Here is a 24281-nt window from a genome sequence, read left to right as displayed (position 1 = left end):
TCCAGCTTCAGAAAAATGAAAAAAAAAACAAAAAAAAAAACTTAAGGCAGTGTGAGCTACTAGTTGGAAGGGGTCTGTTTCTGCACTGATTTATCTAACTCACTTTGTGAACTGCAGTTAAAAACATTACTCCCCCCCCCCCCACCTCCCGGAAAGGCAGTATGAGAAGCCACACAAACAAAAATTACTGCAAGTTGGCAAATAAAGCAATGTAATTTGTATTTAAATTATGTCATCCAAAGCAGGTAGGTTAGTCATGATAATATTTCTATAACATGCAATATGTTTTTTTCTCAGTGGAGCCAATTAAATATGAAGTTTTTCAAAAGAGTTTTCATTAACAGATACAACCAGTAGGGGTCATTTTAGTGCAAAAATTGCAGCAAAAGAAGACTTCAACGTGAATAAAATATATCAATTCCTATTCATGTTAGTTATGACAATCATGTTTCAGTGCATGACTCTGAATAAAAATGGTACAGAGGGAGACACTGGCCATTGAGAAATTTCTTGCAAAGTAACAGAAAAAAAGAGAAAGTCAGCACCTTCTAGATAACTATTGACATATAAAGACTCCTCTAATTCTTAATAAGGAGAAAAAAGCTTCAGCTATGTTTCCCACAAATCTTGTTGAAAGTGAAAATACTGGAAATTTTGGACACTTTTGAAAATATCTGTCTAAATCCAACCATTATATCATGCCAGGTACCACTGTCTTTCTAAACTTTGGTTTCATGGCTTTAGAATGCAACTTGACTGCTTTTAGAATTCTAAAAATAATAATAATAACATAAAATGCCCTGGGCACACAATTTTGGTAGCTGAAAACAGGCCTGCTAAATGAAAAGTGTTGCTAGAGAACATGAATTCAGATATAATCACGGCAACAAATATTTCCAAGCGCTTTTAAAGCTAATACCAAGTGCATGAGGTGTTACCAGAAAAAAGGAAGCTATGAGGGATCCCATCGTCTCAGAAGAATGAAAAGCTCACCAACAAACTGCCAAAATAACTCTGTACTATGACACGGGGCTATTGTTACCAAAACACTTCATTACTGTGACTGTTCCCTGGGCTCCACATTTCCTTCACCAGAAATGTATCATGAAGAAACAAAACAGGGATTGGAATCTGTAGAACCTCCCCAAGTCCTTCTCAGAGCACAGCAGTTTCCACTGCATTTAACCGTTTCACATTGCTTGTTCTTTTTCACTTTATGGGAGGCTGGCTGAAGTAAACTGTGCACACCAAGTGGCAGGGTTCAAGGATGCATCTTGTAGTCCAAGTCATACAGAATTACCTAGGTCAAACACATGAAACTGTATCAGAAGTTAGTCTCCTGGTCGTTTTTCCTGATGTGAGACATGAAAATGTCCTGAAATGGGACTTAACACTAGGTGAGAGGCGTTTTCATTTCAAGCGCATGAACTCTTCTAGCCCAGTGTCCTCAGAGTGCATGCAGTATGGGTCCCTTCTCTCTGGGAAGTGTTCCCACCACTCATTACTGCCCACTAGCTTCCAAACCAGAAAGGCCTCCAGGATTTTCCTGTCCACATTCTAAAAACTGCAGGTATAAATAAATATGCATGTGTGTATTTAAAGAAAATCGCAGAACTGAAGCTTCTTAAACAGACCCATCAAATCCCTAAGGTTGCTACCCTCTTTCCATTACCCCAGTACAATAAACACATGCGTACATAAAGGATGCCTCAGAATAAATTCTTCTGTCTGCCTGCTTTCCTAGGTGCTGGCTGTAAGTAGTAAGGAAGAACAAGAGCAGAGGGCACCTGTCCCTCCTCTCTGTGGCTCCTCCAGAGGTAAGGCTGGGTGGGCTCCTATGCTCAAATACTAGGATGCCCCATAACATCATTGTCACCCCAACGTCAGGCGAAGCAGGGATCCCACTTTTAACTGGTGCTTACCAGTCCCTGTCCATTAGCCACCTACACCCCGAGAAAAAACCCCAACTCACTACCTGTCTCCCAAACCAGACCAGGCTCCCCGAGGCCGAGGCAGACGGGCCAGGTTTAAGGCCAACAGCCGCCCACAGTGGTTCTGCCAGCGAGGGAAGCTCCACTAATCTAATCTCTTTCTTCCTCCATCAATCTGACACCGCGATGCACAATGCTTAGTGGAGAAACCAGAACAATCCTTGCTGTCAAATAAAAAGAAGGAACCGGCACGCAATTGGAAACATGCGGATACCTGATCTTAAAAAGCAGCCACTAATAGAAACAACTTTTCACTCCCAGGTGCAAGCCCCCTCCTACGCCCCCCCCCCCCCTTCATTCAGGAGAGAAAGCCTTTGACCATTTCAATAGGCAAATAAATGAGTAACCACCGTATATAACTTCCCCTGGGCTGACATTTGTCGGAGTTGAAATTGATTTATATGCAAAGGAGAAGGAAGGGGGTGAAGGAAAGGCGTAAGGAAAAAATAATAAAAGTCACAGGGAGTAAACCTGGAGACACGTCTCCTCCGCCAACAGAAGATTTCGCGGGCGGTGTGCGGCACTCAGCTCCACACTGCGCTAGTGTGGGGAGGGAAGCAGGGGTCGGATTTCCCGGAGGGGCTCGCGACAGCCTCTGCAGTACCCCCGACCCGCGGCGCCCCCACCTCGGAGCGCAGGGGCGGGCCACCTCACCCCACCCCACCCACCCCAAGCCCGAATGGTCACACGTGTGAGAGTCTGTGCGCGGCCAGAGGCGATCCCCGACTCGCCTGCCTCCACCTCCGAAATCCAACCTCGCCCGTGGCGGGCCAAGCGTGGGGGGATGCAGTGAGCGGGAACGGAGAGTCGTGGGGGTTCCCTCCCCGGGGCAGGGGCCGCTCCTTCTCCCGCGGAGCCCTCTCTCCTCGGGAAAGTCTCGGCCAAACTTTGTTCAATGCTAGGGGATGGAGTGGGCCAGGTGGGAGGGGGTCCGCGGCAGGCTACCGTACCTTCGCAAACGCCCACTTCGTACTCGGTGATGGAATCGCCATTGAGCGGGGGGCGGATGACACAGCGCAGCCCCCGGTCGCAGGCTCCGTGGAGCCCGTAGGCGCCGCCGCAGCTCTCGTTCCTCTGGCGGGCGCACATGTAGCAGCAGCCGCAGACGCCCTGCACGATGCTCCCGGGGCAATTCTTGGGCTCTTCGCACTTGGACTCGTCGCAGGGCAGGCAGACCAGCGCCCGGGTGCCGGAGCGCGCCAGCAGCAGCACCAGCCCCAGCAGCGAGACCAAGAGGTGCCCGCAGCCGGCCAGCCCCCTGCCCCCCGCCACCAAGTACATCCTCCTGCGCCGCCGCCGCCGCCTACTCCTCGCAGCCGGGCCGGGAGCGGGGCGGGTGCCCTCCCCTGCGCGGGGCACACGCGCCGCCGCTGCAGCACCCGCAGCCCGCAGTCCTCGCCGCCCCCCTCGGGGCCCCCGGGGCGCGCCTCCCCCCGCGGGGCGAGGCCCCCGCCCCCCGTGCGGGCCGCGCTGACCCCGAGCCCACTAGCGTTGGCGCCAGCAGTGGCTTCCCCTCCTCCTTCTCTTCCTCCTCCTCCTCCGGGGAGGGAGGGAAAAAAAGAAAAAAAAGTTTCCTCCCGGCAGCTCCGGTTCAACCCAAACTTCTGGCGGCGGCGGCGGCTGCGCTCCGCTCCAGCCCGGGCTGGCGGCGCCTCCTCCTCCTCCTCCTCCTCCTCCGCGTCGGCCGACCCCGCGGCGCTGGCGGCAGCGGCGGCGCAGCCTCCGGGCGGGTCCCCGCCTCCCGAACCGCCGAGTGGGCGCGGTGGCGCAGCAGAAGGTCCGCGGTGCTCGCACCGCGCGCCCCGCTCGACTCCTGCGCGGCTCCTCCGGGCGCTTGTTTATGGCTGGAGCCTCAGCCGCTCGGGCTGCGCCCTCCCCCATCCTACCTCATCCCCCCCCACACACACAACCCTCCCTCCCGCGCGCCGCGCTCCGCTCATTGGCTGCCCCCCCCCCCACCCTGCCCGGCCCGGCCGGCCCCCTCCCCCTCCTCCCGCTTTCCTCGCGGGCGGCCGGGCCCTAACTCCCTCGTACGCCTCCTTCTCCCCCACCTCCTCCTCCTCCTCCTCCTCCCGGAGCTCGGAGCCCGAAGCATCGAGCCGGCTCTGCGGCCGAGTCTTTGCGCGCCTCTTTCCGCGGGCGCGTTGCGGCTCGGGGATTGGGGTGGTCCTGGCTAGCAGCAAGAGTTGCGGAGTCCCGAGCGCCCGCCGGCATAGTGGTCACCGGGACATGCCTGGGGACCCCGAAGGCGAGACCGCTGGGGCCAGTTTTGAATTCGGAGAGCGACAGGGTCCTCAGAAGCTTGGGGCTGAGGGGATTGCTGCAGCCTGGACTGGGGTACCCTCCGGATCGAACCCCGGGGAAGGGAAGTAAATGCATGAAACCTTCGCAAACTGGTTGAGAATCCATCTTCCATTCGCGCTGGGAATAGACTTTGTAAAAGATATTATGTAATGGAGTCTCGGGAAGCTCGAGGCGCCTCCAGCGAAGCTGCTGGTGAATTAATTAAGTGCTTTAAATGGTCTCGGTAAATATACCGCGGGGGGTGGGGAGGACTGTTGGGGGCTCCTGAAGCTTGAGTTGAAATTTAACTGTCCACATTCTGTATTATTTTGTGGCTGTGCTCTGCGCCGAGGTGCTGTATTATGGGAGGAGGTAAATAGCTAGTAACAGAGCTGAATTTTTCTCCCTTGAGTAAGGCCGAATACTGGATTATCACAAGTCTTGACACGACTAGACCCGTGTATCTCAGGTGCATTGTTAATGTCATCTGACAGTGCCCTTTTCTTTCCCAAGCTCATGGACAAAAGTGGTGGGTCTTAATTTTTTCATTTATTCTGAATATATGAATTAAAAAGACGTATGCTTAATATTCTTTTTGATAAGCTGAGTTTTAAATAAAGTAACAGAAGTGATGCAAAATGCATCCTGTGGAGATTGTTCCTCTTCTGTGGTTGTCAGGAGAGGTTCTCGCAGCCTTTCCTGGGCTCTGTAGTGGCTCACCATTCATTCACAAGATGTGTGCCGGAGTCAGTGAAATTAGTGAATTAACAAAAAGTGACTTGGATCAGTGTGGGAAAAACAATCAGGTCCTTCTGGCAGGTGTGAGGTGGAAATGGCCAGTGGACTTTCTGATCCAACATGGTCTGGCTGCAAGGAGGCGGCAGCCAAGTGGATCCTGAAAATCATGACTAATGAACCAAACTTAATAACATGGCAGTGTAAGGAGAAAGGAAACAAAGATGCCTTTGAAATCCTCTGTTTGCGGAACAAATTTATACTTATTATAAATATTTTGGTTTAACCACTCTAATCCTGAACTAAAAAGCCAAAGTTACCAGTGGAATATTCCCCGGTCACTGGCATCAGAAAACTAAGTATTTCTACAGTCATATGTTTGTCCCGAGAAGGGGAAGAGGCTATTAATGACCACGGACTATCAGAGGGTAATAGAGAAGATGTGGAGCATCTCCTCAGTGGAAAGGGGAAGTAAGCATCCTATCTTCTAGAAGGTAAATCCCTCTAGAGCTGTTGGGATGACTAGTTTCCAAGAATGTGGGGACAATTCCTACAATGGTGTAGGAGTTCAAGTTAGATGACCTTGGAAGGACCCCCTACCCTAAGGTTCTATAATTGTAAGTATTAAATGATTTTTAAAAATCATTTAAAATATACTAGATTCTGTGATAACAAAATTCAAGGAAAATGAGACACAAAACACTGTTGAACATGGTTACTTCTTATACCCCAATCATGCAGCAGCACTCCACTGTGGGATTTGCCAACAAACTGTCATCATTGTGCAGTGTTAAAAGGCCCTTTCCACTCTTGCAGAGGAGGTTATCTATATTTCTGTTCAAATGCAAGTATAAAGACATTTTTTAAAACATAACAGATAACACTGTAGGACTCAACAGGAAAAGCCAAGGTCAGGTGATGGAAAAAAATGCAGATGTGAGAAAACCACTTTTCCTTAGAAAAAAAAAAGTAATAATTATTGTCGGGGTCTTGCTTTTTTTATTTGTTATTTTTTTAATTGTTTTTTTTTTAAGCCAGTATATTAAGGGTTAGGGAAAGCTAGTGATTGAACATAGGCCAAGGACAATATGGAAGTTACCATTAAATCTTCCTGGGATTCCAGAGGTAGAACTACCTGGAAGCTAGTAAAGATTGACTTCTTATGGGAATTAGAGCCAGACTTAAAACTGGAGAGCGTCTTAAAACTTGAGATGAACGTATTAGCTCAAAAAATTGAAGTTACATGTAGTCCTTTGCCATAGAATTAATAAGTCAGAGAAATAGAAGAAAACAAGAATAGTGACTTGAAGCCTAGTAACCAGTGGCAAATAAGAAACCTGCAAGGGCCTGGTAACTTCTGGAAACTAGAGTGGGAACTAGGAGCTCTGCTACAAAATAACTGGTTCTTCCAGAAGCCAAGGCAATGAGATTGATGCTCAAACAGAAGAATTCCCTCATCTTTAGAAACCAGGCTGAGGATACAGAAGAGAAGTTGGGTGGGCCCAACATGGTGACAGTTGGGGGTCAAGGGAGAAAGTGGACCGAGAGGGATTGCCTAGACCCTGAAAGGCACATACAAATGTGAGAGTTAAGGTTCATACATGGAACATGGTTTAATGCCTTCTCTGGGAAGTGTCTTAAACCTTTTCCCGTATCTATTCTATAGCATCTCTTTCCTTCCCTTTGCCCTCTTTTGGTAGCCAATTCTCACTTATCTGTGTCCATGAGTCTCACTTTTATATCCCACCTACGTAGGGTATGTATTTGTCCCTCTGTATATTTTTATTACTATGCTTTATAGCATTTTGTAAGGATCTCTGCTTTTACGTTATATTATACCTCTTTCTTTTAAATAGCTCTGAACCCCATTAGATTAACAATTCATTGGAGGAGACATACTTTATAAGAATACATGCTTGTGTGAATGAGTTGTAAAAAGGAGAAAAGGAAGAATTACAGATCACAAGGTACATGAATATTCTTATCTGTGGCCCTTGATTCTTGGTTTTAATAAATGCCTCTAAAATAAGCACTTGAAAGGATAATTGAGGCAAGAAACTAGAAAGACATGGGTTATTTTAACAAAACAAAACAGAATCCACAGGTGGGAAAGGAAAAGGAACTAAAATATACTTCTGACGGAGGTCTGAAGAAGAGACAGTCTGCCCTCTATTGGTCATTGGGGGTTTTGGATGGGAGGGGTTTGCTGTGCTATTGCAAATGTCTGGAAATCAGTGTCCAGTTGGCCTAGCAGAAAGTGAAAATGAGAGGGCAAAAGAGTGTAAGAGCCCCGCCACCCCATAGTGTCTAGTCCAGCCTTTTCAGTCAGACTCTGGGATGTGCAGGCTGTTTATGTTTTCTTTTTCTGGAAACAAACAAAAATATGTAGAAGTGGCCTTTTGAATCTGATGCACACACACTTAGAATTGAGTTGCACAAAAGTAATAAGTCTTGTTTTTTGCTGATATTGCACACATAGTAGAAAGATCTATGAAAAAAGCAGGGCAACAGGTCTGGCTCCTTCCACCGTCCCCCCACACTTCCCCATCTCTGCTTTCCTTCCGCTGCAGTTGCCGATGCACATGGATTCCACTTAACCTTGGCTTGGGCTCTTTCAGTGATGTAGGGGGACATCTAGTTTGGGAACTCAGCCATCTAATTTGAGCACTGGATCTGGTACTTGGGCTGGATTATCACCGTTTAGTACCTCACTTCTCTCAGGGAGTTCCTGTCTTATCTCCCCTGCCTCTGTGAGGCAGCTGCCCCACAGTTCTAGAAGGGGCATGTCACAGAACACAGCTTCTCCTTCAAGCTGGACCTAGGAGTCCTCTATCTGCTTCCCTCACAAGTTTGAACAAGGGATTTATCCTTTCTGTATCGGTTACCTGCTTTGTAGAATGGAGGCGACAATACCAACCACACAAGGTATGTTATGTGAGTAACATGGCAGGTCTTCTCTATTGTTATTTTTAGAGTTCTTTTAATTGAGTGTCTCCTCAAGTTTTACACTTGAGCTGGAATCCCTGCTATGTAATATCGCTGAGCCTATTACTACACAACATCTGCCTGACCACATATTTGCATTCTCCCCCTTTTGACAATCTTCCTGTTGGTTTGCTCATGGGAATGTAGCCTTTGTGATACTTTTTGGAACCCGTTCCAGTTTAAGACTTATTTTAATAAGGGTAGTAATTAAAAATAATGATAATATAATAGTAGTAGCAAGCTTTATTGAGTGCTTGCTAAAAAGCACTTCACATGGATTATTTAACTAATCTACAGAAATCCGATAAGGCCAATGCCACTTCGATGTCTTCTATTGTCTCCATTTTATAGTTGAGAAATCTGAGGCACAGAAAGGTGTGTGACTTGGAAGATCTAAGAGATATGAGGATGACACCAAGTTTGAAACCCCATCCTGTTCTGCCTCAAGTACCTATTGTATTTCACTGCCTCTTGTAGTAATTTGGGAAATGGTGAGTTGCTTTTCTACTCAGTGTTATTGCTTTTATTGTGGACCTAATTTAAAATGAACATCTATGACAATATTGTGCCTTCTTTTCTAATTTGCATATGGAAAGTTAACATAGTGATTAGAGCTTTTCTCAAAATGAAGCTATCTCCATTGTTTTCCTAAATACTGAATAACAGACTATTATGTAGTGTTTACTGTACTGTGTATACTAATTACCTGGGTGTACTAACACATCTAATCCTCACTATAACCTGATAAATTCATAATTACTTGCATTTTACAGGTGGAGAACTAGTGACACACAATGGTTAAATAACATGCCCAATGTCACAGTATTTAGAAGGAAAACTTGGGATTCAAATCCAGACAGTATGGCTCCAGGATGTATGTTATGCAGTACTGCTCCTGATTTATATCCTTACAAATAAATGCTCATTGGGTTGGCATGGGGGAATACAAACACATTTTTATGTACTTATTTATTTTTTAGTGAAAGACAGAAAGAGAGAAAGGCACAGACAGGGATAGATAGACAGGAAGGGAGAGAAATGAGAAGCATCAACTCATAGTTGTAGCACCTTAGTTGTTCATTGATTGTTTCTCATTTGTGCCTTGACTGGGGGGCTTCAGCTGAGCCAGTGACCCCTTGCTCAAACCAGTGACCTTGGGTTCAAGCCAGTGACCTTGGGTTTAAGCCAGTGACCTTGGGCTTCAAGCCAGCAACCCTTGGGCCCAAGCCAGCTATCAGGGCGTCATGTCTATGATCCCACGCTCAAGTCAGTAACCCCACACTCAAGCTGGTGAGCCCGTGCTCAAGCCAGTGACCTCGGGGCTTCATTCCTGGGTCCTCAGCATCCTAGGCTGACTCTATCCACTGTACCACTGCCTGGTCAGGCTGAACAAGTTTTTAAAAAAGAAGAAACAAAGATTATCCCAAATCCCACCACTGAGCTATTAACCACTAATTGCATTTGTTACACATTCTTGAAAACTTATTTTCCCCAATACATGGCATATTGACCTTTAGAATCAATAACTGCATTCGTTTTACTACTGAATATTTATTCCATCAAGTGGATCTACCATGTTATATTTAATAATGCTGTATTCATACACCTTTAGGGGTTTTGTTTATTTGTTTTTCATTTTCACTGTCACAAACCTGCAATATTCCCATTTAGCCAAAGTTTTATATACTTGTCCAATGATTTTCTTTCATAAATTTCCAAAATGAAATTGTTCATTGTGGGTTAAAAAGGCTGCCCATTTTTTACATGCACTGCCCAGTTGCCCTCCAGAAACTGTAATCTGCACATGTTCCTTCAAACACTGAATAAAAGTGCCCATCTTCCTAGTGAGGAAGCCCTTCATGTTCAAAACCTTTTCCCATTGTGTGTGTGTGTGTGTGTGTGTGTAACTTATGTTTGCATTATTTCATCAGATCCTTAAAAATGTTCAATGTTTAAAGGTTTTAGCTATGAACCAGCAAATATTTTTAACCTTACAAATTACCAAATCATGTAACCTGGCAAACTATGCAGTGTGGTTTTAAGGGAAAGATTATGTCCTCAGTTAAAAATTTCCCCTAAGGAAGGAGTGCTTTTATAATCAACTAATTAAAAAAAATAAATGATTGAGTCACCTGAAAAGGTGAGGCTATTTTGGTTGATATTCTGTGCTTGTAGGCATTCTTCTGGAAAAAGGAAGTATGAGAAAATTGAGCATAAAGGACCCAGTCCTGCATTACAACGAGGAGGAAGTTCCATTCACTGCATTGCTACCTGCCTCTCTTTCTTCTCTGTCTACCCAGCCACCTGTTCTACTGCATGGTTTTAATAGTCTGAAGAGTCATAGATCCAAATTGCAGACACTTCCGCCCAAATTTACACAGCATCTATGTTAAGAAACATAATTACATTTATTTCAAAAGTGGTGGTATTACTCAAACCATTCTTATAATGTTTATTTTGGAATTGCCTTGTCTAGTCCCTGGAGAGAACAGCCTCATTGTTTAATCACCGTATCTGACTCAACGTATTTATATATAACTCAAATAGATGATCATTCACCAGACTTGACTCTAACTTACTTTTTGTAATTTCTTTCAAAATGAGTACCAAAGGATGGAAATGTGTTGGGAATATTTGAAAGAACCAACCTAGGCTTCAGAGAAAATATTAAGAATCAAAGAGTTTAAAGAAAATGGTAGGCATTGGTGGTTTCCACGGAACAAACATACAGGTTTTCCAGTGACTGGTGACAAGGAGACATTACTCTATCATTCATTTGAATGTAAATTCACATATAATCATGTTTATTAGAATTCTGATATATAAATATATATTTATTTATTTTGCTTTGTCTTGGCTGGATAGCTCAGTTGATTAGAATATTGTCCTGAAGCACAGAGGTTGTTGGTTTGACCCCCAGTCAGGGCACATATGGGCATAACTTGATGTTCCTGTTTCTCTCTCGCCGTTCCTTCTTCTCCTTTTAAAATAAAAACGTTTAAATAAATTTTAAAAAATGTTGAAAACAATTTTAATATATTTATATTCCCATTCTATATTTCATATACCTGTATTTTCATCAACGAGAATTCATTACCTACTTCCTGGGAAGAAAAGGTAGTGGTTACCAACATCTGTATTCCTTCTTTTCATGTGGTCACACAAGTACACGACACATAGCATCTTCCTTGCAGCTGGATGATGCCATTGAAGGTGGATGGAAAGGACGGGGACCTTGTCTAGGCCGGACTCTGAAACTTCTCCACAATCCTGCATTTTTTTTTTCATTTTTCCGAAGCTGGAAACGGGGAGGCAGTCAGACAGACTCCCGCATGTGCCTGACCGTGATCCACCCGGCATGCCCACCAGGGGGTGATGCTTTGCCCCTCTGGGCCCTCGCTCTGTTGCATCCAGAGCCATTCTAGCGCCTGAGGCAGAGGCCACAGAGCCATCCCCAGCGCCCGGGCCAACTTTGCTCCAGTGGAGCCTCGCTGCAGGAGGGGAAGAGAGAGATAGAGAGGAAGGAGAGGGGGAGGGGTGGAGAAGCAAATGGGCGCCTCTCCTGTGTGCCCTGGCCGGGAATCAAACCCCGGACTCCTGCACGCCTGGCCGACTCTCTACCGCTGAGCCAACCAGCCAGGGCCAATCCTGCATATTTTTTATTCTCTGTGCTGGTTGACTACAGAGAACGCTACAGAGGACTCTTGAGGCCTGAAAGAATTTAGACCACTCAATGGATAGATCCTAGGTCCCCGAATGACTGCCTGAAGCAGATCTTCCACGTGAGGTTTGAATGAAAACTGAATCTTTACTGGGATAAATTACTGAGATTTGGGGCTTGTTCGTTACAGAAGTTAGCTTGTCCTAACATACTATTTTAGCTTGAGCACATACACAGAAATAACACTTACTGTTTATTCAGGCCCTGTTATTATATGATCTAAGACAAAATGCAACTTTCACATACACTTATAACTAACTTGCATTTCTTTGTTGACTATATAATGAATGTATAATGATTAGGTTATGAATCTTGGCATTTAAAAATATTTTCAATATTATAATGTTCCAAGAAGACCTTAGCATTTTGTTCATACTGATTAAAAGCATTTGAAAATAAATAATATAAGAACTTTCCACTGAGGGTAGCCACCTACATTATACTAATCAATGAGTTTTATTTCTGAACCTCCACACTCTCAGACCATCTCTGCCTGTGTCTTTATAATGGCTTATCAAGATCATATGAACTCAAAGGAGAATGAGGCTCTTCAAAGTCTCGTTTTTCTCCTTTTTTCCAAGTCCTTCAGAATATATTACTTCCTCTCCAAGCCTCTTTTGTAAAACTTTCCATGTGGGTCCTGCTTTGGGGCTTTCTTCTCTAGTGTCACCCTCATTGCATTCACACCCATAGGTTTGTTATGGACTTCAAATCAGTACCTCCTTACATTTGTCATTTGAATTGAAAGAATATTTTAATATTTTGATACTGGATTCTAAGGTCATTATATCCACCGTCTTTATTATTAATTTTCTTTGCTAGCTTCATGTGTCTTGGTCATCCTGTTGGCTACGTTGGCTGTTTGTCACCAGCTTTTCCAAGCTCAAACTAAAGTTTATGCAACAAATCAAGTTTATTGAACAACTGCTGGTTGCTAGTAGGCTATGACTGTGTAAGTGGCTACTGGTCTGAGATTTACAACAAAACCAGGAAATTAAGCTCGTAAGGCATGAAATCATACAAGAAGAGGGTATAGGAAAGAGCTTCCAAGAATGTCTCTATCATTAGCTGATTAGTGTCAAAGATGATGCCATGTTGTCTATTTAGATTTGTCAGGTGGAAGAGCTAACCAGCAGTGCCAATCATGGGTGTTTGAAGCAGAGGACTATTCTATTTTGTCTTTTACAGATTATAGCCTAAATTGGAAATGTCCTCAACGTTGGTGAGGCATTGTGCCAAGAAGTGCTCTAATGGAAAGAACATGACCTTGGGAATCAGGTTGACAGGATCAATTTCTGACTGTTTATCACTGTTGTATGACTCGAATAAGTTATTTTAACCTTATTATAAGTGTTTTATTTTTCTCATTAGTTACTTAGGGAATTAGCACCTACAGGATTCTGAACATCTAATAGATCCTTAACAAGTCTTCTAACATTTTTAAGGCTGAGATTTTTAAAATCTGTATTAGGTTCAGATGTTCACTACGTGTTTGCTACTTTAAAAGCTTGTGAGATAAGTCTAGCCCATGGTTCTAGAATACAGTATAGTTGCACTTCCAGCCTGTGTCAGGATCAAACCTAAGAACTTCACCTCAGAGTGATTATTATCCTCTCAGTCTGCATTTCCCCTAAAGTGTTACTTTTCTTGTCTGTCTCCCTACTTAGGGTATACCATTTCCCAATAAGCAGGATAAGGACTTTGAATCAGGCAGCTGTATCTCTGTATCTTACATTCCTAATCCCCACTCTGATTATGAAAATAAATGTCACTTTCCTTGTGCTTGAGGGGTCCATTGACTAGTGTGAGCAACTGGTAAGTCAGCAGTTTTAACACAGTATAATAGGAATTTACATGAGGAAACTGGAGAGAAAGTTTACAAAACATTTTCATGAAAGAAAAGATAGTTGGGTTAGGTCTTGAAGGAAGAATAGATACCAGGTCCAGAGTGAGGGAGGTGAAAAGATCTCAAGCAAAGGCAACAGTGAAGTGCCTAGAATAGGGCTTGATACGTAGTAGATGTTTGTATGGAAAATAATACAACAATAAATAATGATACAAGAATAAACTCTGTTTCCTGTACTCACAATTATAAACCTACTTTTGCTCCACCTTTTACGTTGTTAAAAGAAAGGACATGTACTTTTACAATGGGAAAAAAACGTTTGAGGTAACTGTATGCTTAGTGGCAGTTGTTAGGAGACAAGGCCAATGATTGGGCTAGATGGTGAAGGCCCAAAATCTATAGCAAAATGTTTAGACTTCTTTCTATAGGGGAATTCTTAGAGCTTTTAGATACCTCATTAGATTCCTATTTTATTAAGATATTATATTTTCTTGATTTTAAAACACTTTTTCAATCATTGAACAACTTTGAAGGTGAGATGTATCTCACATTTGCTGGCATGCCATAGTTTAATTGGAAGTTGTTTATTTTCTATCTCAGTGGTTATAAAATAGTGTTACTTACAAGTGATGTTTCTTATATTTAATAAAAAGTTGAAATCAGGGCAATAGAGTAACAAAGGGACAATGACTAGAAGCCAGAAAATGAGTCGAGAGACTCACCAAATAGCAGAGCTGTGAGATAGTGAGCTATGATACAAAACCCAACAGGTTGCAATAGATATTAAAACTCCAAAATAGATTAGGAGTTCCTGAGTCTAACAGGTTAAACATCTTTTGTTTTATCATTTTGTTCTTTGCTGCATGGACTGAACCTAAAAACAAAACAAAACAAAACAAAAAAACTCTAGCTTTTCATTAAAACCATATTTTCTCAGATGAATAACTTAAGAGTATTATTTATATAACTATAAAGAGTATTGTTTTGCCTTTATTAAGCATCAACATTTTGTGAGGAAAGTATAAGCCCATTAAGTGGAAGTGCCATTAGTGCCCTATCCAAGGGATCTGCTCTTTGCTCAGAAATTTCTTACAGAGATAAAGTTTAAACTATTGATAGAGGCTTCAGATAGCCTCAGGCTCTACTTTTTCATTTTATAGATGAGGAAAATGAGATCCTGGGATGCTGATGACCTTGACTTTGCCGACTCTCAGCAGCCCCCTCCGTGGAGCTGTGGTGCGGAACCCTCCTCCCTGCTCCTCTGTGTTGCAGGTTACTTGACCGTTGGCCTCCAGCTGTGCTCGACTCCAGTTACCAGGCAGTATAAAAGAATCTTTTGCCTCTAATTGCCACAGTTTAGAGTTGATAAACTTGTTATTAGTTCCTCTCTCTTTTGGGGGGTTCATTCTGTAGCTGGAATCTGACTCCTTGTGCCTAGATCGCTGTTTGTCAGCATCTTAGCCTCCGCTGATTAATGATGGATCTGGACTGGGCTCTGTCGCCTGGGCATTTGCTGCCTGGGTTTCTGATGGGCACCACCTGTCTTTTTGTGCACCAGCTACAATGACACCACCCTCAGGCACTTCACCTGGCCTCAGAGTAGCAGTCTTTAGAAAACAGAACTACCCACATTACTGTGTTTTTTTTCTCTTCCATCTGATTCCAGACTGTTTATATGGCATACTGGCTGGAGTTCTGTTGAACATTTGGTTCTTTCTCCAAGCCTCAAACTCGGGAAGACTTATTCAACACTCAACCCCCTGCCCCGCTATTTTTTTTTTATGTCTAAGAAACAGTATACGCCAATGGGCTGCGCAGGGCTGCATCCCTTCTTATTGGTGAGGCCAACTTTTCTTCACACTGGGGATCCCTTCTAATTGGCCTCATTGATCAGGCATTTGTTCCGATTAATCTGTGCCCATGGCACTTAGTTCTTAAATAATTGTAATGTCTCCTCTGTTTCCTAGCAACCATTAATTGAGCACATGGAATTGAGTGTATGCTACATGTTTTGCATATTTTAACTCCTTTAATCTTCATAGCAATTGCATCCTAATGTACGATCAGACATATTTTTATAGAAGAGGAACTGAGGCTCAGAGACATTACATAACTGTCCTAAGATCACCGGCCATGTGAGATTGAGGTCTGGTGATTCTGTGCCTCAGTATGACTTGGTAGTTCCCTCTATCCAGTACCACCTTATCTGGTCTGGATATCTTATTCCAGAATCAGAACATCTCTGCTGGGCTGCTCGGTGCTTCCATATCCTTAATCGCAGGTGAGGACAGTAGCCATTCACTCATTCAGAACAATGAGTTTACCCAGCCTTCCTGACCAACTCAGCTTCCCTTTCCCACACCTTCAGCATCCAACTTACCCTTGTCCTGCTTTTTAGCTATCTGAATCCTGCTCAGGTGATGCATAAACTGTGTAGACCCATGCAAGAATTAAAATATCTTTTTTTTCTCTTGTTATTTTCAGAAAGTCACCAAAGGACTAAGGAGAGAATGCCCTTTGGTCTCTGATTTGTATTTCACACTAGAACTCTCTCTTTTATTTTTAAGTTCTTAAAATAAAATTCAAGAAGTCTGAACATATCATCAGAGCAGCTTATCTGCAACTAGAGTAATACACATTTATTTAAGAAATGCCTTAAAGTATACCTGGTGTTTTAGGCTTGAGCAGGCCATGAAACCATATAACACTGCACTTAATAATAGCCATAAGTATTCTCAATTCTATCATAAATATTTTATGTGCTTCCTCTCATTGACTGCCCAATAACTTTGTGTAGTAGAGACTATTATCTTCGTTTTATAGATGAGGAGGCCAAGGTACAGAATAGTTAGGAACTTCTCTTAGGTCATCATCGAGGTCCTAAATTAAGAATAGGGATTTGAAGATAGGTAATCTGATTCCAAAGCACAGACTCTTAATCAAGCTTAAGGATTATAATGTTTTATTTAAACAAATATACAAGAATCAGATATACAGATGAGTATTGTTTTCAAAGCTCTAACATTGTCACTTTGGGAAAATAAATCTATTTTCTAAGAATGTTGTCATTTCTCAATATATTTTTGGAACTATCCTCTGATTCAATTGCAAGTCTACAAGGAAATTAGACTCATTAGGACCCTACCTTTGTTTTGATTAAAGTGACATTAACATAGTATAAAACTACCTCTATTAATCAATAAAAATGATGAGCATTGCCTCCCCCAAATGAAAATATACAAGGATAGGTAACTCCCAAAAGAAGAAATATAAATGACCAATAAATAAGCAGAGACAGTTCCACTAAACATAGTCAAAAACATGTAAATTAAGATAATGAGAAAAGACTTTTCATGTATCAGATTGACAAACCTTTTTAAAGATGGGCAATATCCAGGATTAGCAAGGGGGAGGGCAATAAATAGTTTCATGAGTTATTGGTGATGCTACGACTTGTTATAATTGCTCTAGAAGGCAGTTTAGCAATACACATCAAAATGTCAGCTGGACAAATCCCTGACTCAGCTATCACAATTTTAAGAGTTTATTTTAAGAAAACAATTTTTATTCTAAGAAAATTTCTTATTCTAAGAAGAGACTAAAGTCACATGCACAAATATGTAATAACCAGCACATCCATCCATCATAGTCATGTTTATGGTTTAAAAATTGAGATGAAACTAAATGTTCATTAATGAAGTTTTGATTACATAAACATATGTAATGGAAATTTATAGTTACTAAAATATAATGTGGTTCAATATTTATTATATTGGAGAGATTCACAATATACTGTTGATTTTTTAAAAGCAGGTAATAATATAACAATTACAGTAAAATCTCATCTTACCTCATTCTATTTGGGTTTTTTTTTATTTATATTTTATTTATTGATTTTTTTAGAGAGAGAGGAGTGAGAGAGAGAGAGACAGAGAGAGAGAGAAGGGGGAGGAGCAGGAAGCATCAACTCCCATATGTGCCTTGACCAGGCAAGCCCAAGGTTTCGAACCGGTGACCTCAGTGTTCCAGGTCGACGCTTTATCCCACTGCACCACCACAGGTCAGGCCTACCTCATTCTATTTGTATCTGTACCTCTATATCTACCTTTCTATACAAAAAAACACATGCATATAGATAATATTCTATAAAAACTATTCACCTAATATATTAAGAGTGTTAAGATTTCATGCAATTCTTTTATATATTTTTATGCCATCATTATTTCATGCAATATATTCTTATATTGTTAAATTTTAATTTTAAAATATTCTCTTTATAATTAAATAAAAGGTGATTTATGTTTTGGAAAAAACAAAAGAGACCATTACCTAGCTAGGTCATTCACAATCTTTACCAGACATGATTTGCAACAATTTTGGAGTGCCTTCAAGATAAGAAATACACTCACAAATGAAGTGAGCTTTTTATACCTAAAAACATTCGTTGGTTATGTGAAATGGAACACTCACAAAAGAGAATTTATACAACTCTTTCACAATATCATTGAAATAAGAGTCTCCAAATGCTGATGACATTTAAGTGCTGAACACTTATTTGATGATATAATTCTGGACTGTTTGTTAACAAAATTATCTCACTGCTTTTATTGTTGTGCCTCATATACTCTGTTTATTCACTTCAGTTTTCATAAAAAATAGAAGAGAGCTGAGCCCAAAAGAAATTCTCTTACCCGGTGGATTAAGAAGCTGTAATTTCTTTAGCTTGGCATGCATCTGCAAATGAATGCATATTTTTACTTGCTTGACCAAGCTCAGGAATCTGCAAGTCTGCTAACATTGCATTACATGGATGTTGCCCTGAATAAAAACCATGTGCCCTGGCGCAAAAGCTGGGGGTGCACTTGTGGAATTTATTTTATTCCGATTTATGAGGACTGCTGCACACAAATAGATTATTGTAGTGTCTGTGATTAATGGGACACCACACGGCTGCGTGGACTTCATAAATCATTTGATGCAATGTCTGAGTGAATTTTACTTGCAAAATCAGTTTCAATCAGCTTAGCTTAAAAAACTGGGTAAAGCAGGAGGATGTGTCCAGTTGTGGGAGGTATTGAAGTGGTGTAGCAGTCACTACGGGGGCCAGTTTTATGTCTCTTATCAGTGATGTGGAAGAGTGAATAAGCAACACCTTAATTAAATCTGCAGATGGAATTGGAAATGTCACAAATGCTGAGAAGGCCAGGGAAATGATACAAATTGGCTTGAAGTGATAAGTAGGGGCTGGAATAAAGGCCAGAAATACAACAGACCTGAGCATATGTGCACACATCCGTGCACACTCATGAATCAGTAACTGTTTAGAGAACTCAGTTAATTTCATAACTCTTTTAAGAAATAAAATAGCATATGAACAATAAGCAGATTTGAGCATGCGTGCACACACGTACACCACACACACAAATCAATAAGTGATTAAAAGAATCCGTTAATTTTACAACTCTTTAAAGATCCGAAATATCATATGAAAACAGTTTGGGTATAATGAATATTAAAAGAGAATGACTGCAGGGCTTCATTCTAAGATCAATAACACTTGTTTCCTTTTTAAAAACAATGATGTTATTTTTTTTTTGACACATAAGTAATGCATATTTATTATAAAAGAATTAGAAACTAAAGATCAGCAGAAATAAAAAGTATTCTCTATAAACCCATCGTTCAGTGGGATAATCAAATACATATACATACATATACACACACAAAAATGAGATCATATTGCATATTCAATTTTGTACCCTGCTCTATTCATGTAAGAACACTGCTTTTTCAAAGGCCAGGTTCCCGAGAGCCTTGCTCGGTATCTACCTTTCTCTTGCTCATTAAATTTGTTCCCTTCGATCTTAGTAATTAGAATCTCTGAGAAAATGACAAAGGGCTAATATTTGTAAAGGCTAAAGCTGGAAAGAAAAGAAAAGAGATGAATTTTCTTTGAGTGCTCTGCCTGCTCCTCAGAAATGCCTGACACTACCTGCTGTCCATTTCTCTTAGCCTTCAGGGGGAAACCCGTAAATCCCCTGCCCCAGGGCCCATCCCTCCTGCCCTGTGGAGAGGCTGGCCCCCTGACCCTGAGAATTATTGGCATTTCAACAGAATCACTATTATGAACTGAGGAACACTCCTATTTCCATACACAATTTAAAAGGAGGGGGAAATTTCCTACACTAAAGATTATTCACAGGGACGGTAGCAATCTCAGACATACAGTATGTCCTTCATCGGGTGGAGCCAGGGGAGGGATGAAAGGAAGAAAAGAAGAAGTTTTTTTTTCCCCTTCTTGAAATATAGCTCGGAGCCTGCGTGAATGTGTATACGAGATGGAATTCCATCGCCAAGAAAAACTGAATAAATGAAATCAAAGTCTAATTCAAACAAACATAGGCACAATCTGAATTCTCTGATGAATCAAACCTGAAAGTGTAGACAGAAGGTTGTAAAATCCAGGGAGACCAAAATCATTCTTGGAGTTAACCCCGGAACATTGACTTTGGCGTCAGGTAGACTTGCCCTTTCCCAGCTTCCGGGTCTCAGTGAGGAGGATCGCACAGGCTGGCCTGGGTTAGCCCGTCCTGGTAGTGGCCAGATAAAAGGGAAAGAGCATGGGCAGGAGTCCATGATGCCAGTTTCTAGGTTTCTTACCAACGACTTGGTTGCCATTAAGTAATATCGATCACCTCTTTGGGTTTCGGTTTTCTCATTTATGAAAGGAAGAGTTAGCTCTGGATCATCCCTAAGGTTCTCTTCAATAGACCTATGGCTCTAAATCTCGATTGTACGTTAGAACTACTTTGGAGGTTCTGGCTGGTGGCTCAGTGGATAAAACTTTGGTCCGGCATATGGATGTCCCAGGTTCGATTGTCGGTCAGGGCCAACAAGAGAAATGACCATCCGCTTCTCTTCCCCTCCATCACCCCCTTCTTCTCCTCTCGTAGCCAGTGTCTTGATTGGTTTAAGCGTTTTCCCTGAATGCTGAGGATGGCTCGGTTGGTCCGAGCATCGGCCCCAGATGCTGGTTGCTAGATGGATCCTGGTTGGGGCGCATGTGAGAATCTGTCTCACTATCTCTCCTCTTCTCACTTAAAAATATAAAAAGTAAAGAACTACCTTGGGAACTTTTAAAATGCGCCGTACAAATGCCTCCTTCCAGACCATATATAGCATAACCTCTGGAATTGGACAGGTGGCAGTATTTTGATGCTCCCCAGGTAATTCCAACGTGCCACCAAGTTTGGAAATCTCTGAACTATATTAGTTAATTTTTGATTCTTGAAAAATTAAGAAAACTAATTGCTAGTATTTATTGGATGCTCGCTGTATGCCAGAAACTCTTCACATATGAAGCCTCATTTAAGGACCTCAGGAGTTAAAATTTACCATTTCCTCAATCTTACAGAGGCAAAAATTAAGGCTGAGAGGCTTAGGCAGTTTGTCCAAGGCTACCCTGCAAGTAAGGCATAAACTAGAATTCTAACCCAGGTAATTTGAACCCAGAACCCAGGATCCTGCCTCCTAAGCTGTAACAATACACAGAAATCTGAACAGTCTTTTATAAATGGAGTTAGCATGGAAAGTTTTGTGGAATTGCCATTTTCCTCCATAGAATAAGAGTGTGCGATGACATTACATTCTGGTTCTGTTTGCTGTCTCTATTTCTAATTTTGTAATTCACCTTCATTTTCACCCAGTTGTGCACTAGGGGCTGGCTTGTGAGGCTTCTGCACAAGTATTGCCAGTTGCATTTGTAACTACCACACACGCACTGCTTATTACGTGCTAGCTGCCATCCCAAGTGTTTTCTTTTGTGTGTTTAAAAAAAAATGGCACCAATATTTTGAAGCTCCTCTTATCAAGAAGCAAAGTCTATTTCTTTACCTGTTGGCTCTGAACTTGGCCATATGGCTTGTTTTGGACAATGAGATATCAGCAAAGGTGATGAAAAGGTGTGGGAAGTGCTCTGGTACCTGTGTGTGACCTCACATTTTTAGCCGTTAGAACCCAGCCACGACCTGAAGTTCAGGCTACATTGATAAATGCTAAAGATGCACAGTTCTGTCACCCAAGCCCAGTATGAGACATGCGAGTGTGGCCCCCGGGAACCGACCAGCCCGCTGACCTCCAGTCAACTGCCAACACAAGGAGGACCCCAGGTGAGACCAGCAGAGCCACATGGAACCACTTGGCTGAGCCCAGCTCAAATGATCAACTCAAAGAATTATGAGCAAATAATTATTTTAAACTATTTTATTTATTGATTAATTAAAAACCATCAAAAACTAACAGACACAATAACTCTTTTAGTTCTCATACAACACTAAAAGGTGAACTTATCATCATATCCATTTACAGATGAGGAAACTGAAGTACAGGAAGGTTGAGTAATCTGTCCAAAGTCACGTAGCTAGGAAGTGCTCGCCCCAGGGTGTGAACCCAGATAGACTGGCACCAGAATCATGCTCTTAATCTCCATGCTATCCTATCTTAGAAGTGCATAGCTCATAAGTGTGTGGTTTACTGCATTCATTTTCAGTGACTTGGACCAAGAAACAGAACCAAAAAAGGAGAGGAATTTTATTACATCTTCCTTTTTTTTTTACAGAGACAGAGTGAGAGTCAGAGAGAGGGATAGATAGGGACAGACAGGAACGAAGAGAGATGAGAAGCATCAATCATCAGTTTTTCGTTGTGACACCTTAGTTGTTCATTGATTGCTTTCTCATATGTGCCTTGACTGCAGGCCTTCAGCAGACCAAGTAACCCCTTGCTCAAGTCAGAAACCTTGGGTCCAAGCTGGTAAGCTTTTGCTCAAACCAGATGAGCCCATGTTCAAGCTGGCGACTTCGGGGTCTCGAACCTGGGTCTTCCGCATTCCAGTCCTATGCTCTATCCACTGCGCCACTGCCTGGTCAGGCACATCTTCCATTTCTTTCTTTTTTTTTTTTTCCTGAAGCTGGAAACGGGGAGGCAGTCAGACAGACTCCTGCATGCGCCTGACAGGGATCCACCCGGCATGCCCACCAGGGGGCGATGCTCTGCCCATCCGGGGCATCGCTCTGTTGCGACCAGAGCCACTCTAGCGCCTGGGGCAGAGGCCACAGAGCCATCCCCAGCGCCTGGGCCATCTTCTGCTCCACATCTTCCATTTCTAACATTATCATTCTAATGTTTTCTTCTCTCTCTTTCTCTACTCATTTGTTCTTTCAGCATGTATTAAGCTCCTACTATTTTCCAGGCTCCATGCCAGGCCCTAGAGCTATAAATTCACATTTTGTGCTCACAAGGAGATCACAGGTTATAGAAAGAGACAACTGTATCAATAAATAATTAAAACACAAGATGAAAGGTGCTGTTATATGAACTTTCAGAAAACACTGTCATGGCAAATGTGTAAAGATGAACTTTTGCTAAGGGGGAGCTGGGAAGTCAAAGCTTGCCACACCATCACCATCCTTACTTTTATTGCTTTTCCTTTTATCTTCCTCATGTATTTACTTTTAAAATATGGGGAAATCCTTCTTTATTCACATTTATTTTATGTGTTTCCTGCCTTCTTCTCTTTACCCTTTTCTTCCTTTCCCTCTCCCTTCCTTCCTTCCTTCCTTCCTTCCTTCCTTCCTTCCTTCCTTCCTTCCTTCCTTCCTTCCTTCCTTCCTTCCTTCCATAACCTGTTAAGTGCTTACCTTGTTGTCAAGCAGAGTTTCTAAATGAACAAGATAAAAAAGATCTCTGTTTTTATGGAGAGTGTACTGAAATGAATGGAAACAGACCATAAATAAGCAAGAAAATAATTTTATTGGTATTAAGTGCTTTCTAGTGATTAAAAACAAATCATGGGGTGGTCATCTCAGATGAACCAAAGGACTGCTTTAGATGGGTTATTAGAGAAGATTTCTTTGAATCAGAAATCTTTAAGCTAAAATATGAATGATTATAAGTGAGCCATTGAAATATAAGGCGGAAGAGTATTCCTGGCAGAAGGAACAGCTAATGACTGTCCCTAGACTGAGCACAAGCTTGGACACAGGAGGACATTGTGGGGGGGGTAGAGGGATAGGGGAAAAGGGAGAGTCAGATATAGGAGAAAGGTCATGGAGGGTTTGAATGTCATGCTAAGGAGCTTGGATTTTACTCTGTAGAAAATTGAGTCTATAGGAGTTTTTAAACAAAAGATGATACCAACTTCATTGCTAAGAAAAAATTTGTTCCTTGTTGGCCGCTGTGAGGAGGACAGGAAGCAATGGGGCAGACAGATGGCGGAGAGGGTATTGTGGGGTCTGGGCTAATGGGCACCGTGCCTGGAGACTTTCGTGTTTAGACCTCACCCCTGCAGTCAGGTCGGGAGGAGCCTAGGCAGGAAGGCAGGATGGAAAGGAAGTAAGAAGGTAGCTACCATAAGTAAACAGGTCAGAGGCTGGACCCAGCAAAGTGAGTAAATGCAGGAAGCAATATGCAGATCTGGAGTCCTGTCTAGAAAGGTCAGTGGAGGCTGGAATCAGGAACCTAACCTAGGTGAGGAAAAGTAACAGGGATAGAAACAATGAGACAGGAATTCAGGCTAGAGAGTCTGGGAAAGAAGTGATTAAGCTTTAGGCAAGAGGTCTAAATATTAAGAACAACACAAAGGATGACAAACATGCCAGTGCTTCTGAAAATTTCGTGAGCATAAGAATCACCTAAAAGCCTTGTTACAGTGCAGACTCCC

General features: G+C 42.3%; 1 protein-coding gene across 3 annotated transcripts in view; it reads right to left on the bottom strand.

The window, feature by feature from the left end:
* Positions 1 to 3853, bottom strand: part of CRIM1 (cysteine rich transmembrane BMP regulator 1) — a 194076-nt gene extending 190223 nt beyond the window's left edge. For all 3 annotated transcript variants that reach the window (XM_066266890.1, XM_066266892.1, XM_066266891.1), the window contains exon 1: positions 2942 to 3853. In XM_066266890.1, the coding sequence (XP_066122987.1) occupies positions 2942 to 3272 (331 nt within the window). In that variant the 5' untranslated portion in view covers positions 3273 to 3853. The remainder of the gene's footprint in view (positions 1 to 2941) is intronic.
* Between the last annotated feature and the right edge of the window lie 20428 nt (positions 3854 to 24281).

Source organism: Saccopteryx bilineata, chromosome 3 (assembly GCF_036850765.1).
Source record: "Saccopteryx bilineata isolate mSacBil1 chromosome 3, mSacBil1_pri_phased_curated, whole genome shotgun sequence".
Taxonomy (NCBI): Eukaryota; Metazoa; Chordata; class Mammalia; order Chiroptera; family Emballonuridae; genus Saccopteryx; species Saccopteryx bilineata.
This window is presented reverse-complemented; position numbering and strand designations above follow the sequence as displayed.